We start from the raw sequence: 19952 nt of genomic DNA on the forward strand, positions 1-19952 counted from the left end.
TATGTTTGGATTTGTTCAGCCCTGCATGATTATTCTGAGAATTTACTTAACTATTTTTATTTATTATTTGTGAATGAAATCATTCCTTCACTCATTCTGAAACTAAAACAAAAGAAGGAATATTGCGAGGCCAATCAAATCTATAGCTCTTACATTTTTTTACTTTTCAATTTGGTCGGGTTCACGATATTATCACTTTTGTGTGAACGCATTAGATCCTACAACGCGAACAAACACACCCACGAACGGGCCCATTTGTATGGGAACGTGCAATATTTGTATGGGAAAAATAAAAGGTATGTTTTAGGGCTTTCCCGCAAATTATTTGAATTTTTCTCGCCGTACAAACCATCCTTGGACTTCAAGGAACATTTAAAAAAAAGAATTGTTAAGATTGGTCCATGCGTTGTTGAGTTATGCGCTTACCAACACATTTTGCGAATCATTTTTATATTATAGATGATAGGTTTTGTTATGGCATGCGTATTTAGATGTACACCCACTTCCTTTATAGCTACAACTTCTGCCTGATAGTCGTTGCAGTAGTCTGGTAGTCGAACGGATAGTTTTCTTCGAAAATACTCCATAGCCAACCGTCTAGCTTGGAACCATCTGTATAGAAATTTAATTCTCCCCTTCTCCATGATCTTGGTGTTTCCACTTACCTTGAAGAGCCTGTCTCATTACTAAGCAACATTTTTATTAAGATGGAGCATTACTTAAAGTGTTGGTTTGATAAAACTTTTATCGAACTGATGTTTTAATAATCATCAGACATTTCTAGAGTTCCAGTGTAGACCATAGAGCTACACCGAATTTGTCCCACTGGTTCTGTTTTGCGCCAATAACTAAATTTCATTCCAGCTAAGTTGCGTGACTCCAGAAGTTGTCTCCAGGTGCTCACTAGTATTTTAATCATAAATAAAGCAAAATAAATGAATAACAAATAAATAAAATATTGTTTGTGTTGAAATATTAGAAAGTCATACTATAATTAAATCTCCGCATTTTTCATATAATCCCGCTCTTACAATATTATATAAAATACGCTCCGTCTCAAAATTTAATAGGGCAACGTTATGCCAAATGTCTATATATCGTCAAATATCAGAAATCTATTTTTAGTAAAAACAGTAGAAAGTCCAATATTTGCTTTACTTCTTGCCTTGCTCCAAGTAGTCATACAATTATGAAGCAAACTGTCTTGCCTCAGTCGCCATTTCATTTAATTTCATTTATTTTTATGAAAGCCATATGCACGAATATCTATAAAAACCCACATACATGCACACTAGGACGGGTCCATTTAAAAATCGCTCATTGCTCTGTGAAAATCGTATTCTAGGGATCAAAATAAGCAACTTTGCCGAAGGAACCATACCTCTAAAACTAATTCTGATGTCCCCCAATTTGGGTCGAACGAAAAATCCCACTTTGACCCATTTAGAGTGCTCCAATCGAGTCCAAATGTATGACCGACCCCCCCTAACTTTGGACGGCCGACCCATCCATGCCAGTGGCACACCCCCTGGAACTCCCCTGGGGGATTCCCCATACAACCATTTCAAAATATCACCATTTTTGGCCTTTGCATGGGAAAAGAAACTAAAAACCCCAAATTGGGGGACATCAGAATTCGTTTTAGAGGTATGGTTCCTTCGGCAAAGTTTCTTATTTTGATCCCTAGAATATGATTTTCACAGAGCAATGGGCGATTTTTTTGCCTCCCCACAAATCGACCCGGCCTAATGCACACATACTTCAGTCAATAAATAAAGTAGTGTCAGAATATTTCAATTTATTTTTTACCTATTTTTTAGTTTTTCGGAATTTTCCTCATTTTTGTTTACAAAGTTCTTCAAAAATATAAACAATTAGCTTAATTTTTATCTACAAAGCAGTTCAGGCTCATGTTAATTCAAAATGTTTAGACTTTTCGGTGAGTTCTGTGCCATGTGCTATTTTTTTTAAATACTAAAACAAATGAAAGCTGATTTGGGGGGAAAAAAAAGAACAGTTCGATTTAGCACTGGAAATATTTGCGAATCGAATTGTACGGTGTTCATATTGAGTTTGTTTGTGAGTATGTTTGTATGTATGTAAGTGTGCATAGTTATGGGCTCTGCATGGAGGGGGTCGCCAAGTGGCTTAATGATTTGCAATTTCAGTAATTGGAGACAAAATACTTGCAATATCCCCATGGCACTTCCTGATTAGTGCCAGCAGTTGGGATATTTGTTCCGATTTGTATGAGTTCAACCTTAAATTACAGGCTCTTCGTGGAGGTAAAATGCCATAAAATGTAGTAGAAATAAATGTGTATGCATCCGCGGTTTAAATACATACACACGAATTGTGAGTAGATGATATGTATGGATGGATGTGTGCATGAAAGTGGTTTGGTTGGTTGATTGTATTGTATGTATTTATGTAAAAATAAATGTCCCGCTAAACTCTATTTGTCCATCGAAGATGTTATTTTTAAGAGCAGGAGTTCCAGTCAGCGTGGGACCTTAACCCGAACTGAACTTTATACTCTAAAAGTACCGATCCACCCGGTACTACCGTCAAGTATTTCGGTTACTGTCTTGATGCATTACGTCAGAAGTTGCATCTGCCAGCTACTGCCCACCGTAAAATCATTTAAGAGAGGGCTGTCGGATTTGTACGCCCACTCCCATCATGTCCCTGTTGATGCCATAGAAAAGTTAGTTTCTAAGTGTGGCAGCGCCCGTTTACCTGTCTCCGAGTCGGTTTGCTGGTGTATGTACTTACATGGATCGTTGCGACCCTTGCCTGCTCGCTGTGCCGGAGTTGTTGCATTTTTTGGCAGTTATTTGCTGTACTTTGTTCCATGTGTTCTGACTCATTAACATCAGTTATACTCGACTCTCGGTCGTGACACTGCAACCGCGGCTATCTTTCAGTTTAGCCATTCGACTTTTGAAGCGGACTGCTGATTTGTACTGCTCGCGGTATGGGGTTCCTTCGTGCACAAAGCGGAAAAGATACGCTTTAAAACGGCCATGCATGATTCTGGAAAGGCAGTTACACACCTTAGCAGCGTGGTGTCCAGCTTACTTTAGGTGCTCTTTGAAGCATATCATGTGGCCAAGTTACCTTAGCTGTGCCCTGGACTCTAATTATATAGTGTGGCTTCCAACTCTGTTGGAGATCCCATCCACCTTTCTCCGGTTGCTTAATAGCTTGGAGTCGTGCCTTCACCGTTGCGGTTATTGTGCTGCATTTTGCTGCTTCTTCGCCTCTTGTTTTGGCTAACCCAGTTAAGGCTAAGTCATTGGCATATCCTACTAAATGCACCCCTTTTATCTTATTTAAACGGAAAACTCCCTCGTACTTGCTGGTGCTTGCTAATATGACTCACTTTCTGTGTGTGTAATCGGCTTTCTATAGCTGCGTTAGATATTTTATTTAAAGGCGTATTTTAGTTGGATTGGGAACAGCATTTTAAAGTCCGGTCGTTAACAATTATTCATACGGCCAATAGTGTCACAGTTGCTAGCAGAATTATACTGCACAAGTGTTTTATGTTCTGTGATGTATTTCCATCTAGCGCCCCTGGTAAACTCATCCACATGCAACCGTTTTACTGTCTCTGCTATGCAGTGGCGCAACAAGCAATAAAATTAAAAAACTTTATTGCTGAGAGGCATAAACAAACTTTAAGAGTGCCCGCAAGTACATATAAAATGTTTTGTATTTACCCAGCGCTACAACTCGACGCTATAACGGCAATAATAGAGCGTCGTAAGTGTACATAATGCCGGTAGTCGCATCTGCCAAGCCAAAGCCAACCCAAACTAAGACATTCCATGCCATATTAGCTATAATCAAAGCCACAGCAACAGCAACAGCAACAGCAACAGCAACAGCAGCAGCCGCAGCCGCAGCCATAGCCACAGCCAGTTCCTTTCACTTTCTCGTATTACGTCTTTGCATTAAAACATAATAGCTGCACACAAACATATGTGTATGTGTATGTGTGTGTATATTTATATAAGGGTATGTATAGTATAAATGTGCCCACTTATTCATTTACCACTGCAGAGCAGCAACGCTGTAGCGTCGCCACCGCCGGGTTATTAGTTTTCAGTTTTTTATTTTGCTTCCTCTTCTTCTACTCTGTTGGTAAGGCGATCGTCTTCATTTCGTGAACCACTAACCCGTTTTCAGATTATAGCATTGGAAAAATGCGCTGGTTAATGATGTTGGTGATGGTGTTGGCTGATTGTTGATGATGTCGACGATGGCGTCGGCAACGCTGATGATGTTGGTTCGTACTGCCGGGGGTTTCCTCCGGCTGCCAACGAGGTTATTAGGTAATAGTGTGTTCGTTGGCGAGATCTTAGTCTTCCTAATAACCGTTAAAAACAATGGAAACTGAGTTAAAGCATGCAAGTAGGAAGAAGTACAAAGGCAGCAATAAAAACAAATATTAAGGCAGCAACTGGCGCAGCGGCTGCGGCACGCAGCAGAGTTGCTCATCAAATGTGATTTCAGTAGGAAGCTGTTGTTTTGTTTTATTTTGACGCTTTTTGATATATTTCAATTAGTGTTGAGGCTTGTGATATTTTTAGCGACTGCAGCATGCACCTTTTGCAAAAATGCACATAAACACACACACATATACATATAGGGAAATATACAGGTACGGGTCGACAGAAAACATATAAATGTTGACTTTTATATGGCGCAGTCCCTGAAAGGATATGGTTGTTTTAGATAATATTTCCACAAATATGGCCATGAGGCATCATAAAGGAGTGTATTAAAGCTAATATCAACCGCACTTAGCTTTGTATCTCGTAACACTGTAAAGGAAAATCCACAGAAACAGCACTTACGAATAACTCACTTGTTACAGAAATTGAAAAGTCAATATTTGATAAGGAATACACACAAGTAGGTTTCCTTGATATCGAGGGCGTGCTCAACAACATCCCACCGACACCATAATAAAGGTTCTGACCGATATGAGGATATCTGAAGTTGATGATCTGAGTTCATCGAAAACATGCTCAGGAGCATATTTGTGATGGGAACCACAAGAGCCTCGAAGATCAGGAAAAGAGTTAGTAGAGAACACATCAAGGCGGTGCGCCCTTGCCTCTCCTCTGGGTACTGGCAAAAAACATGTTGCTAAAGAGCCTAGAGGAGAGAGGACAGCACAATGTAGCCTAAACGGATGATGTGAAACCATGCGAGATTTACTAAACATGGTCGAAAGCTGGTCAAAAGCAAATGGTCTAAGCGTCAACCCTAACAAAACTGAATTCATCTTATTCACTAGGAAACACAGAACCCCAGAAATAGCTCTTCTTAGGCTAGGTACTACGGCACTTTCGTTTAGTGATGAAGCGCCCTACTTAGGACTAATATTAGACAGAAAACTCAGATGGAAGTCAAATGACGAAGATAGAGTAAGAAGAGCTGCAATGCACTCTACTCTTGAAAAAAATTAATCTGATTATGTTGGGGTCTTTCCTCTTTTATCGTACATTGGCTTTACACAGCGATAGTAAGACCAATTCGAGCATACGGCATAGTATACTAGTATGGTGGCCGGCTTTGGATAAGAAATATATCAAAAAGGCTATGAAACATGTACAAAGGATGGCCAGTCTATGTATCTGCAGTGACCTTAGACACTTACAGAGGCACTAAATATTATGCTCAACCTATTACCTACAGAACAATTCGGCAAGCAAATAGCTGCCAAGTCAGCTTTCAGATTAAGATAAATCGATGTACTCAGGACGAACCGTAGCGGGCACTCGTGAATTTTAGAGAAATTCCGCTGTATTCCTGGTAGGACGGATTTCTATAAGACCAAACTTAACTTAAATAAATCCTTCTTCACGGCATTTCCTTCGAAAGAGGAATTGGATTGCGGACTTATTATCTAACCAACCTTCTCCATTACATCAACTACCCGGGTTGGTTGTAGTTATCTACCCGTTGGAGGTCTCAAAATGCTATCAAAACGGCGCTTTAGTGCTACTTGGGGAGTGCCAGAGAGGTAATTCAACCATTTCACCTTTTTATTGCTGCAGGCTTAATACGAGTATTGTCTTTCAAAGATTTTTACACCTCATAAAAAAAAACAAATATGTTATAATAGATACCCTTCATTACTCATCAGCTCTAAATCCCAGATAAAATAGCAGTACTTACCCTGCGCCTTACTTTGTAGGTGAATTTAACACAGGCCTGGGCTTAGACGCGCAGGCATGATTCTTAGCACTACTTTTCTGATGTGAATTGAGGGGTGCATTTCGAAGCGATGAAATAACAGGCAATTAACACTGAAATTATAGACATTACCATTTAATTTATTTTATTTTAAACTATTTTTTTTTAATTATGAAATTTATTTTTCTTTATTTTGTACTGACTGTCGCTTAGAAATTGCATGACTTTGCAGAACAACATTTTTTATAATAAGAAATAAAAAATTTAATTCTAATAATTTTGTTCAGAGTTTTAATATATAGATACCTGTGAGTGCACTGTATTGTCCCGGAAGGGAGTTTTATTTATATTATTGTTTTTTTTGTTTTTTTTTTTAATTTACAATTTCACAAAAGTGAATTCCAAATGAGTGGGCAATAGAAAAAATGGGCATCAGAAAAAAATAATGGGGCATACTGTATATGCACAAATATATTTTGTTTGTGTAGCAAAAATACAGTCCATGTGGTTTCTCTTTGTTGTGCTTAACGCGCACCAGTCCCTGGAAAAGAAAGCCAAATTGACGCAACATCAAAAAATCAAATTTAAGCAATAAAGAACGGAAAAGTAAGAGAAGTCTGTTTATTTATAGAAAACAAATCAAAACATATTGAATAATAAATACAAGATAATAAAATATTCATTGAGCTTCACATTTTGCGCACCAAAATAAGTTGTTATCAAATTGATACAAGGAATTGATGCGTGATAACTAACTAGTCACATGCTTTTTTGTTGTTGCCTGTTTTGCTCAGCTCGTCGCTCGTAAATATAGCACGCCCTGCTTTCATCTCTTTCTAATTTAATTCGCCAACCACTTCCCCTCTCACTTCTCATTCTTATCTGAATTCATGACCTGATAATTCAGCGACCTGATTTCAGGAAACAAAATGCAGTGGTCACGCAATGCAGAGGGTGTATAAGTTCATATGCATGTATGTACTTTTCCATAATACTAAATTTAAAAGAAAATTATAGCAACTTGTTTGATTGTGGAAGAGGCCAATGGCTTTATCCAATTTCGCTAAAAGCTTTTAAGGCAAATACCTAACGCCTTTTTTATCTATATACGAGTAAAATAATAAGTTTACATGCAAACAATATACTCCTTTCTGGGCTTGTAGTCCATAATTAGAATAATCCAAATGAAATCCAATTTTACGGTGAATTAATTACGCTCTTCCCAAGGGAGAGTATAGAAGGTCGACAGGTGCCCCCTTTATTATACAAATACCCAACGCGTGTTTTCTAGACACATGGAGCTTTCGATGGTGGATCTGCCAACCAGCTGTCTTAATAAATACAGACACTTGTGCTTACATAGGTTAGGTTAATCCGGCTGGTATTAAGCCACTCATAGACCGTTTGGACCCTAGCTGCACCAGATAGAGACTGACCTCTATTAACATTTAAAGTACCGAATCTAAGCAGCCCTGCAAGATCCATTTTTTCGCGACCATCAAACTGTGAGGCTCCCAGGCATTTCGGACAGGTTTTTGATAATACTGGACAAAGACCCAGAAGGCGCTCTAAAGTTTCCTCTATATCCTCCCTGTATTGTGCTTACATAATTAAGTCACTTTATCTACTTGCAGTGTTCGTACTATTTTTCATGCAACATTTTTTTCGTACACTTTTTTATAAAAGCATAGTTCATGGGATAATAAAGGCCCAACAAATCAAAGTTACAAACAAGAGTTTCAATTTCAATGCATTTTTGCAGTGAAGCATCTTAGGCGTCGATGGACGATCAAGAATGGAGAGTAAAATTTCAAGGCCATGCAACGTTTTGGGCATTTTCGTTCCGCGAGAGAGAAAAAAGGTTTAACGCAGAGGAAAAGGAGAGAGAGACCTTATATATATCTTACATACACTTTAGGCTATTTGTCCTAAGTTTTTTCTAGTGGTTGCTAATTTCTAGTGAGAAATAACACTGCCTACTTTTTGGCGTTATATTTCCTTAGTGACTACTGTTTGGGCCGTTTTTTGGTTCCGATTTTTTTTTTGTATCTTTTTTTTGGCACATATTTCCGTTTCCTGGTTGTGCTTGTGCGTACATAATGTGCTATCCATTCGGGCGTCAGATTTATTGGTATTGCCTTGAGGTAGTTTGTTTCATTGTTGCAGTCTTGAAATCGCTGCGTTTGTGCGGGTGATAAACGCTCGGAGTTGCGCGCGTTGTTGCCACGGTTTGTGTTCGGCGTTTAGCTACATCGGTCGACCCTTCTCCGTGTTTTGTAAATTTTGTCTATTTGTATTCTCTGCAAATGTTGTGAATTTATTTAGATATATATTCTTTCTCTCTCGGGTCTCTCCCTCTTTCTTTGTCTGCCTTAAAAGTTCATCGTCAAAGTAAAGCAAAAAAAACGGTTAGAACTTCTTACCCCACCAAAAAACACAGGGGGCGTACGATATTTCAGAGCCTGTATACTTATATAAGTGGCTATAACCTCCCGAAACCATTATTTTGTTTTTTGCTCTTTTTGAAATAAAGCTTGGAAGATTCCACCTTAACTCAATAAATCACACCGATTTAGAAATCTATAATTTTCTTAAGTGCGCCCTTTCATTCGTTCATAAGCTTCGCCGAGAATTGAAAGCATCAAGCGGCGATGTAAAATTTATTGCAATACGCAATACGGAATGTCCTGACACTGTCCGATCTGCAGAATTTATTCAACAAGTGCAAGCAATCAATAACAAGGAACCTCCAAAATCAATGAAGGCTCTTGGAAGGGAGCATAATGTTTCTGGAGAATTCAGTTCCGTCGGATTGGCCATGAAGGTCTCCGGTATAAATCCTACATTACGCGCAGAAGACATTTTATGTCAAAGCACGTACGAAAACAGCGAGTAATCCGATGAAAACGCCTTCTTATCAAAATTAAATACCCTGAAGCGCCTGAGATTTTATGGTATTTTCTGACGAAAAACATTTTTATCAATACCAAAAGACCAACCACAGAAATGACTTTATTCCAAACCTGGAATAGTTTCTGGTTCCAGTTTGTAGCCACTTTTATCAGCTGCACATATCGAGGTTCTAGAGACAGTAGTGAAACCCTGGATTGTCAGTGTACAGGGTTAGAGCCCAAACGTCTTTCTGCAAAACTCTGCTCCTTCACACAAAGCGATGGCGACACAAGATTAGCATCGAACTTATAGCCGACCAACTCTCCACACCGTAATCCGCAGGATTAGGCTGCATTTAATACCGTTATGGTCAATATTAAGAAAGAGCATTTGATACGGGCATGCAATCGCTTCCAGTGACGGATCGATGAGGTTATTCCAGCTAATCGAGATTTTATTGAACAATTTTATGGTGTACTAGCGAAAACCCTGCAAGGCGAACAGGAAATTGAAGACGTTTGAATTCAAACGGCATATCCGATGGTATCATTGGCATTCGCGGTATTAAAACGTCTTCACCAGAGTATTTTCCATTCAAAATTGTTGCTTCAATGACGTTATTCATCAATCTCAATCGAGTGCCATTACATAGTGGTGGTTGATTTATGTTTCTCAACATAATAATCGGTGCTCCTATTTTCAAGTTTAGCATGTGTGGCGGTAATCCAGGTAAATCAAGGGAATTCAAAAATTCAGTGGGATAATTTACAATATCATCTTGATTTGTAACAGTGTCAACGGATCGATATGTTTGTTCTGGACTTGATATGTTAGCCAAAATAGCCGCATTCATTTCATTCACATCTTTATTTTTGCCAGCCATGATGGCTCGTTCACTAAGCCAATCATGATTTTTGTAATTTTGAGGCAAATTTGGGAAAATACTTTAAATTAACTGTTCTTTCGTTTGACTTATTTGACAAAAGTTTGGTTGTGAAGTTATTAAGCCAGTTGAATTATCGACAGGAACTTTGCCATTTCTAATATCCAATAATTGCTGTGAAAATTCAGCAGCTGATGGATCATTTTGCATTAGAACACGTACATTTGTAGTTAGTTTGAGTGTTGGAACATGTCTCCACAAATATGATGATTTCAAACATGCAGCCAATTCATCTGCTACAGTTGCTCGAGGAATAACAGGCAGTGTTTGTCTAAAATCACCTGCCAGCAGCACTAAGGCACGACCAAACTTTTCCTTTTTACTACGTAAATCTCGTAATGTCCTATCAAGCGCTTCCAGTGACTATTTATGTGCCATCGTGCACTCATCCCATACCATTACGTGTGCGAAAAAGCGGAGAAGGAGAAGAGAACTGTTATATTCCCCCCCGCTTTAACCCAGCTATATGCAAATGACTTTTTTGCGTGAAGTCTGATATAAAATAAGTTCTATTTACTCTTCTTAAATTTATATAAACTTTTCCCGGCGAAGTAAAAAAACTGACATATATTTGCTTCAACCGTATATTTGTGAGCACACAGGTAATACGTAAATATATGAATGATATAGGTAATATCTCATATTAGCATAACCTTTCTGAACAAATTAAGGAAACGATCACCAATCACGCCGGAAATGATACAATGAATTTTTCACTATAACTGACTTCAGATTAACGTTTAAATAATAAGCGTATATGTTACATTTTAAAATTTTTTTAGAATTTTTTTCTTTAATTTTTAATAATAAGTGGTCTTCCTCTTTCTCTTCCTCTTCCATCTCCAGCTCCATCTCCTTTCTTTATCCCGGAAACGGGCAGTAAAAATAACTTCACTTAAAAGCTTTCATCAACAGCTACCATCTGATATCCATATTGTACAAACACATCCAAGGGTACCTTGGTCCACCTTTTCGGCTATATCTCGAGACCCTGGTCACTCAGAGATCTAAAAAATACTCTGTATTAAAGCACTAATCAGTAGCTTTGATTTGATACCCACAATGTAAAAACACAACCTAGGGTTACCCGGGTTCTCGTTTTGGCCTTCGGCAGCGCCACCTGGTGGCGAGTGGAATCAATAAGCATATTATACTAACCTTCACCGTGGAAAAATATATATGTATACCAAATTTCATAATAATCGGCCCAGACACACATGACCAAAATGTATTCAATTCTAATGAATGCTATGTGCGGTACAAAAAATACGTGCGGCAAATAGCAAAAACACACTCACTTAACCGACGCACCGCACACACACGCGTTATCGGATTTCAACCAAACTTCACAGAAACCTTTGCCAAAGCAACACAAACAATGTGTGAAACTTTTATTGTTTTCCTTACACGAATTGCTGAGATTACCCCGGAGAAATGCACACTTTTTTTCGGCTTAATTTTTATATATATAGATATAGAATATAGATATAGATATAGATAGCGCAGAAGCCTTGACGATGACAACATTCGATGAGGCGTCCCTTGGACTGTTAGAGAGAAAGATTCTGCGGAAGATTTTTGGCGAGTATCGCAGGCTATGGAACAACGAGCTGCACGAACTTTACGTCGACATAGACATAGCGCTGTGAATCATGTCGTCCAAAATGGATTCAAACTCTCCGGCTCTGCTGAAGTATTCGATGCGGTTGTAGAAAAGGAAGGTCTCCTCTAAGTTGGAAAGATCATATGGGGAAGAACTTGGCTTCACTTGGTATTTCCAACCGGCGCCGGTTAGCTCAAGAAAGAATTGACTGGCGTGCTTTGTTAAGCTTCATCAGAATCGCGTAAGCGGTTATTGAAGAATCAAGAACAAGAATAGGCTAATGTTGTGTAAAAAATTTCGTGAAGTTTCATTTAATTTTATTCAAAAGAAAAGCTAATTAGTTCTATTTTCAAGTTGTCCTCAAATACCCTCAAGCACCCCGTATATTAGGTTTCAAACAGAGCTTAAAAAAGAGAGAAAATTCCATATACTCCCCAGTACCACTACGACTCTGGTGGAAAGGCAGACCTGTGTGCTATTATGGACCCAATGAAGTATCGCCTACAGTAAGCAATAGCCAAAGGGTGATTCCAAAGATTACCTCCTGGTAGACCAATTGTCGAAAATATGGATAAAATCATGGGAATCATCGAACCGTTATGTGTGCTCTTATTCTATTGCCCAGGAGTTTAAGATTAGACAGAAAACTATTTCAAACCATTTGAGAATTTTTCCCTGCAAATAAGATCTATAAATTTGTATAAGTATTGCCAAAACTGTGCGTTTAAGAGACACGGTAAGCTTCCGAATTCTATTTCCGAATTGTAATGCGCTCCTTCTCCTCTTAATTACACTTTCACTTTGAGTGTTTATTTATCAGCTGTAACACCGGCTGCGATGCGTTTAAAATTGTATCGTTGGCATTTTGCAAAGTTTGCGCGTGAATGAATTACATCTAACTGATTTTAGCGCTTACATACAATCGCTCACACTCACACATAGATATCAACAGTTACAACACAGAATGTAGAGCACTATTCTCGTTAGTATATTTTTCCTGGAAGTAATTTGATGCTTACTTACATACAAAACTTTCATCAACAGCGCCAAGCATTCAGGAGACGCATGAAGTGAATCCTTGTGTGCGTCGCAAGTGTTTTATGCTGACAGCTATGCAAATATGTGTGTATGTGTGCCGTTAACTTGATGTAAACACACTGAAATTTTATTTGACTAGTTAAAAATAGGCTTTCATCCTACTTTTTCCAGTAATCCTGCAGCGTAACTGGTTGAATGGTAGATAATTCTCAGAAATTCCTTATGAATAGCTGTTAGTTACACACACTCACTCAGGAAACTTCAATTATAGTCTACATATGTAAATACACGTGCTTATACATACATACATACGTGCAACAGGGCGCAGTTATGTGACACGTATTGCAAAACCTGCTTCTCTGCTCAACGAGAATGTCTCTAATTTTCAGTTTTTTCACATTTGTTTTCATGCCATTAAGGCTAACCCGTTCGCTCAACTTTTTTTCTTTTTTGGCGTTGAGGTGGGTTAAAAATGCCTTCGCACCATATAGTAACCGTCGCTACTACGTGTGTGGTGATTCCACTAAAAATATCCCTCCTCTTCTCTTGGAGTTTTGCCTCCACCCCGGGACTTCTTCCGCATTGCTTCGAGGTAGAGGGCCAAGACGGCGTCCTAAGAAGGACACTTACTTATTCACCCTGCATCCAGGGTCGCCTGTTTTGAGAAACCTATGCTCAATGCTCTTCAGCATAACTTTCTATTTCGCGCTTCTTTTTTCGGATAATATCCTCTACAAAATTTGTGACGGCATTCCATTTTTCTTCGTCTATCATCATTTTCTCGATAATTTCTTCAGGTGTTAATACACCAATAGCTCGTTGCAGACCTGTTCTCTCTACGTCCCACCTCTCGCATTTAAAGAAGATGTGCTCCGCATCATCATACTCAGTATCTCCATATATGCAGTTTGGTTGGCTCACTTTACCCATTCGCCACAAATACTTGCGAAAGGACCCATGTCCGGACAAAAACTGTGTGAGGTAATAGTTAACCTCACCGTGCTTTCCTTCTACCCACTTTTTTAGATCGGGTATTAGTCTCGCTGTCCATCTACCATACCGTTCAGAGTTCCATCTTGCCTGCCAAAGTGTGAGCGTTTGAACTCTAATATCGGAGAAACGTAGTACTGGGATTCCTGTGTTTTTTGCCTCCCATCTCCGTTTGCGCTCTTGTGCTAGAATATCTATAGGGATGGTTCCGCTGATAACTAACACCGCTGCTTCAGATACTGTTCTATATGACGAAGCCACTCTAAGAGCGCAGGTGCGTTGCACAGATTGCAAAGTTTTCCGCCGGCATTGCACTCTTAGCGAATCTGCCCATATTTCGCATCCGTATAAGAGAATCGAGTTCGTCGTGTCCATTAAAAGTTTTCGCTTGTTCTGCGTTGGACCTCCAAGGTTTGCCATGAGCTTACTTAACATGCCGCTTACTTTGGGAGCTCTTGTGGCAGCATGGTTTATATGCGCCCAGTAGGTTAGCCTTGTGTCTAATTGCACTCCTAGGTACTTGACCACTCGATAAAGAGGCATCGAGTACTTGTATGTCTACTTCTAATGGGATACGTCTGTTCGTTAGAAGGATTAGCTCTGTTTTCTCTGTGGCCAGCTTTAATCCATGGTCTTCTAGCCATGTCTGAACTCGGATCATCACCTGATTTAACTTCCTTTTGGCTTCGTCAGTGTTTCGGGCGATTATTACAGCAGCAATGTCATCTGCGTATCCCACCAAATGCACATCCTCAGGCATCTCTATTCGAAGGATTTCATCGTAGCTTATATTCCCAAGTTCAGGTCTGAGTATTGATCCTTGGGCCGCACCTGCTGTTATTTGTTTGTAATATCCAGTATGGCTAGTAATACTAAACGTTTGGAGTATCGATTACCTGCCTGGGCATGTTTTACGCTAGCTATTACATCTTGGATGGCTCCTAAGGTAGATCTGCCACTTCTAAAACCATGCTGCCTGCCGGAGAGGCCGCCGCTGTTCTCTACGGCTTCGCTAAGCCTATGCTTTATCAGTTTCTCAAAGAGTTTTCCTGCATACATAACGGTCTATAAGCAGACGCTAATATTGGGTATCCCTTTCCCTTACTGATTAGTACTAGTTTTTGTTTTTTCCATATTTCTGGAAAAATTCCTTCTGTTAGGCATGCGTTGTACATGTTTAGCAGCAAACAAGGGCGTACGATTGCCAATAGTTTCAATATTTCTGCAACTATGCCATTCGGTCCTGGCGCTTTATTGCATTTCATTGCTTTTGCAGCATCCAGAAGTTCTTCTTCTGTGAATGGGACAGGTTCCGTTGTTTCAAACTCGAGTTCTTCCCTCTCAGCACAGTGTGTTGGGAAGAGTGTGTCGACTATTTTGCTTACCATTTCGGTTTCCATATCAGTAGCAGGGGATTTGGCCCCTCGCTTTTTCATAACGATTTTGTAGCCCAACCCCCATGGGTTATTGTTTAGATCGTTTCGTAGCTCTTCCCACTTATCTTGCTTTGGTTTATAGCTTTCCTCAATTCTTTTCTGCTTTTTTTATATTCTAGTATACTTTCTACGCTTAGGGATGCACATATCTCTAAGTTCTGCGATCTCATGTGTCCACCAGTATACAGCATTTCTTTTTTTGTTTTTATCTATTTTAGGCATAGATGCGTTGCAACCTATCTTAATGCATTGCATTGTTGTCTTGACTAGTGTTTTTGCTGTACTATTCGTACAGATCGTCGTTTTATTTTCGCAATGCAAAACGTGATGTATTGGTGATCACTCCCATTGTAATCTTCCAGGACTCTCCAGTCTTTAGTAAATTCACAACCTAGCTTTCGGTACGTAGTCGTTCCTGTGTTGAGTACCACTAAACCAGGTCTGGCTGCCATGTTCAGCACTCGTCTACCTCTTGAGTTCGTTGTCGCCGAGCCCCATTCGGTTGCTTTTGAGTTGAAGTATCCCGCTATTATTAGTCGTCCCTCTAAACTAAGGGCTTTGTCTTCAATACTTTCCAGTTTCCGGGTGAATTCATCTACATTGTCGTTCGGTGTAAGATAACAGCTTATCATTGTGAATTGGCTGTTTTGAACGTAGACGAAACCATCGCCTGATCCTTTCGCGATTATTACGAAATTTGTGCCCCTAGGCAGCCTAGGTAGCAGTTCCCGACTCGTCTTCGATCCAAGCTTTCTCGGATTGAGCGTATTGTTCGCTTATCAATACTGCTTGAACTCCTTTTTCTAAGAACATCTGCTCCATTAGCAGGTCTGCGTTTTTACTCCTGTGCATATTTGCTTGAAGTATAATCATATTTTATCTTGTCTTGGCATGTTCTTTTGTCAACGGGCATTTGCCCGAGCCTGGCATATGCTTTGTCTCGCTGCGATTGGCATCAGTGCATAGGCAGCATTTGGGCTCTTTGGTGCACTCTTTCATTTTGTGCCCAGCTTCTCCACATCGGATGCATAAACCTTTTCCGCTTCTGTCTGGTCCTTTACAGTTTGATTGAAGGTGCCCGACACCGAAGCACCGGAAGCAGCGCTTCAGAGATGTGCTAGCTCTCATCCTTGCACTAACCCAACCGATTTTGATATTAGTTTGCTTAAGCAGCTTTTCTGCGCTTTCAATAGCGAGAGTAACATAAGCCCGTACTTGTTGTCGTGGATTGGGTTTTGTGATCCTAACATCGATATTTTCATTAGTGCCAGCTAGCATTTTTCTCACAGCGTCATCAACTTCCTTCTTCTCCGTGACGACATCCAAGTCTCTGATCTCTACAGTTGAAGTTGGTCTGAGGGTTGTAATGGAACCGACCGCTTTTACGGTTTCCTCTAGTTGTTTCGAAAAATCAGCGTTAACTGTTTTCCTCTTTTCAAATTCAAGTCAAAGAGCGCCAGTTTTGGTTCTTCTTATGCCTTTCACCGTTGTTGTTTCGTCTGGCATGGTATTTTTATGGATGTTTTTGAGGATTTCAGCATAACTGTGGCCCTCTACCAGCTTTACCAACAAAGCCTCCGATTTTGGTTTTGATATTCGTTCACTCTTCTTTTGGTTCGCTTTAGCATTCCTTGCGCCATCGTTTTGCGCTTCATCACTTCCTTTTGGCACGGTATTGGGCCTGGATTTTTGCCGGCTTAACACTTGCCATTTCTCAGGCTCTCGAACTCTTAGTTTCTTCGAAGAGTCGGGTGCGCACGACTTGGTGCATTCCGTTTTTAACCAGCGCATCGTGTGCAGGGGGGCAGGCCAAAATAGTCAAGAGCGGGTGTACCCTCGGAGGCAATGCTCCTACCCCAGTTCCCTGAGGCCTGACCTACGCTTTACCGATCCCGGAAAACACGGACGGACCGGCGCTCGCCCAGAGCAACGAAAGCTACTACTCTTTCGCCCAATGAACACTTCCTGACCAGGGTCCAAGGCAGCTGGTTACTGATATACAACGAAGCTAACACATCGGCAGAGTGAACTCACATCACCCCTTTGAGGTCGCAGATGGAAAGCCGTAACGACCTATCCAGGGACTCCCAGTGCTCCCCGTTGCATACCGGTCATGCTTTTTACATACAGTCGCACCTAACATGGTCAACAGACACTGACCAGCACAACAGACATGTGCTGGATTTTGTCTCCTAACTTTCTAGCTAACTCTTACAAAGTCGCTCACCTCCTTGTGGGAGATGCCCTTCCGGGTAACACGTTCGCTCAATGAATTTCCCGAAGTGCACATCTACTTTTTGTTTTTAGTACCTGGTCTATTTCGGGCAACCAAGTTGCCCATTTGATAGTATTGGGTTCATTGCGTAGACTCAGTCCGTAGTGGTCCTGCAGAAATTTGTATGCAAATGCTTTCACTGTGGTCTTCGGCTACCTCATCAAAGTAGAGCCAGTCACGCAGGAGACGTCTCTACCTCCATTTCATACCTAAGGCTTCTAAGTATAGTAAACTTTGCAAGTGATACCACGCTTATAGACGTGTGTTTCAATAGATCAATGCTCAGTAAAGAGCCACGTAACTTCTGTCCTGTGCTATGAAGGCAGATTCAATGTCACATTGAACTCGCATTTGGGCGTATTGAGTTTGAAAGTTCCGCAGTATGGTTTATTTTGTTATGGACGTGGAAAAAAGCAATGAAAGCCGAATAGTGTGAAACTTGTCTTTCAACGCACTCACTAAAAACCAACCCCAGCTCCGTTTCCCTCCCTTGGGACAATCGTTAAGTATTTCTTCAGAGGAGGGGGAGCGGCCTATTGTCGACGCAGGCCGGTGCACCATATAACAAGATAGATGATACCACAGAATTTAAGCGGCTAGTAATCAAACTTTAGAAAATCATTCGAAATAAGATTTGAGCAAATAAAAAAACGATTGTTTTCAATAAAAAAGTGTTTTTCCCACGACGTTTTTTTTTTTCTTAAGCTGCATAACCTCAATGAACGAACCTAGAATTCTCGTTCAAATGCGCCCTCTTACCCTTAGAGGCAAACATCTAACCTAGTGAGCATTAGAAATCTTTCATTAAATGCCTATCACCGTCAGTATTCGAGATAGCGGATTCTACAAAACGAAAATAACAATTTCCATTCCCACTTCATTGGCAAAAAATCGATCAAAAGTCAAGCAAAATAGTAGGACCGCCGTGTATTTTTAGTTGTTTTTTGCTTAATTTTTTTCTTGTTGAAGAAGAATAAACACCAATTCAATTTCTAAGTGATATGTGCACTCTATATACATGCATACATACATACATACATGTATATGTAGGTATGAGTGTATGAGCACCTTTATATCGAGGTATATTTAGAACGATTACTGCTGATGTTTTAAAGAAGTTTGTTTAGATAAACAAAAAAGTCGAAAGCAATTAGTAAATTCATTTTCTTTACGCTTCGAAAAGAAATATGAATGAGAATAGAATTTGTGCCGGAAGTAAAACTCTTTTACAAAACTAAGTGCATATGTATTTGCTTAGTTAATACTGCATGAATGAATTTTCAATAGTAGCGATTTGGAGCCTTTTATGATTGACATGGAATACCAAAATTGAGAAAATATTCTTCTTCTTCTACTTTGTTTAATATTGCATCTTGTTTTTTATAACGATTAAAAATATTCATTTTAAAAGATAACATTAAGTAATATATACTATATGTATATACATATATATACATATAAATATAATGGTTTTAGTTATTCCGTGATTCTGACGCCCAACATTCATACCATGTTGTTGTTGTTGTTGTAGCAGCATAAACATTCCCCCTATTTACATACGGGGAATGCTGCTGGAGTGACAGTCCTTGGCCAGATATAAATCCGGGTCGTTTCGGTAACGTAGAACCGACTGTCGTGGAAACGAACATTCATACCATCGCTTAGGAGGGCATCAGACGTTCGCTATCTGTGCTTCCAACCGTTCATCCATTCTATATAAAAAAAAGTTCTGAATATTTAAAACCTCCGCCAAAATATTTCGAAACAATATTGAGGTTTACGTGAGCTGGCCAGCAACCATCAGCTGTTTAGCAGGAAACCCCCTCTCCCTCGCTTCTGTAAACAAATCAGTATAAAAATAGGCTTCGTTCGCATTATAACTCTGTCAAGCGATTTCTGACGGTACTACATGCCCGCGTTAATCCAATCGCCTAATTCTCCGAATCTAAGGCAACTAGCGTTCAATCCGGCCTTTGGGATAGATTAAATGAAATAAGATTTAAGTTCGTTGAAGCTCCGATAGGGAAAGCGGCTCAGGGCCTGAAGTTGCTAGCAGAAAAATATTTCCAGCATTGTTTCGAACAATAAAAGATGCACATGGAGCGGAGCGTTCTAAGGATAGAAAGGAGACAATGAAACCAAATGAAGTGTATTCAGGGTGTTAAAAAAGGAAAGGATTAAATTTATTTCAGGTAGTAATAGTGTGGACCAAAAGAAACAAGAAAGTCTTAATAAACGTAGGTTTTCTCTAAATATTTCCCATTTTTTAACACCCTGTATATATATATAATTGGCGCGTACACCGTTCTTGGGTGTTTGGCCGAGCTCCTCCTCCTATTTGCGGTGTGCGTCTTGATGTTGTTCCACATAAATGGAGAGACCTACAGTTTCAAGCCGACTCCGAACGGCAAAGATTTTTATGAGGAGCTTTTTCATGGCAGAAATACACTCGGAGGTTTGTCATTGCCTGCCGAGGAGCGACCGCTGTTAGAAAAATGTTTTTCTTAATTTTGGTGTTTCACCGAGATTCGAACCTACGTTCTCTCTGTGAATTCCGAATGG

The 19952-nt window shown here is 39.8% G+C and overlaps 1 protein-coding gene across 1 annotated transcript in view; it reads left to right on the forward strand.

Moving 5' to 3' along the window:
* Positions 1-1853: 1853 nt before the first annotated feature.
* The window catches only part of LOC128865328 (probable ATP-dependent RNA helicase ddx42), a 147301-nt gene continuing 129202 nt past the window's right edge, over positions 1854-19952 (forward strand). The window contains exon 1 of the mRNA XM_054105528.1: positions 1854-1939. Coding sequence (XP_053961503.1) covers positions 1924-1939 — 16 coding nt within the window. The 5' untranslated portion in view covers positions 1854-1923. The remainder of the gene's footprint in view (positions 1940-19952) is intronic.

Source organism: Anastrepha ludens, chromosome 5 (assembly GCF_028408465.1).
Source record: "Anastrepha ludens isolate Willacy chromosome 5, idAnaLude1.1, whole genome shotgun sequence".
Lineage (NCBI taxonomy): Eukaryota > Metazoa > Arthropoda > Insecta > Diptera > Tephritidae > Anastrepha > Anastrepha ludens.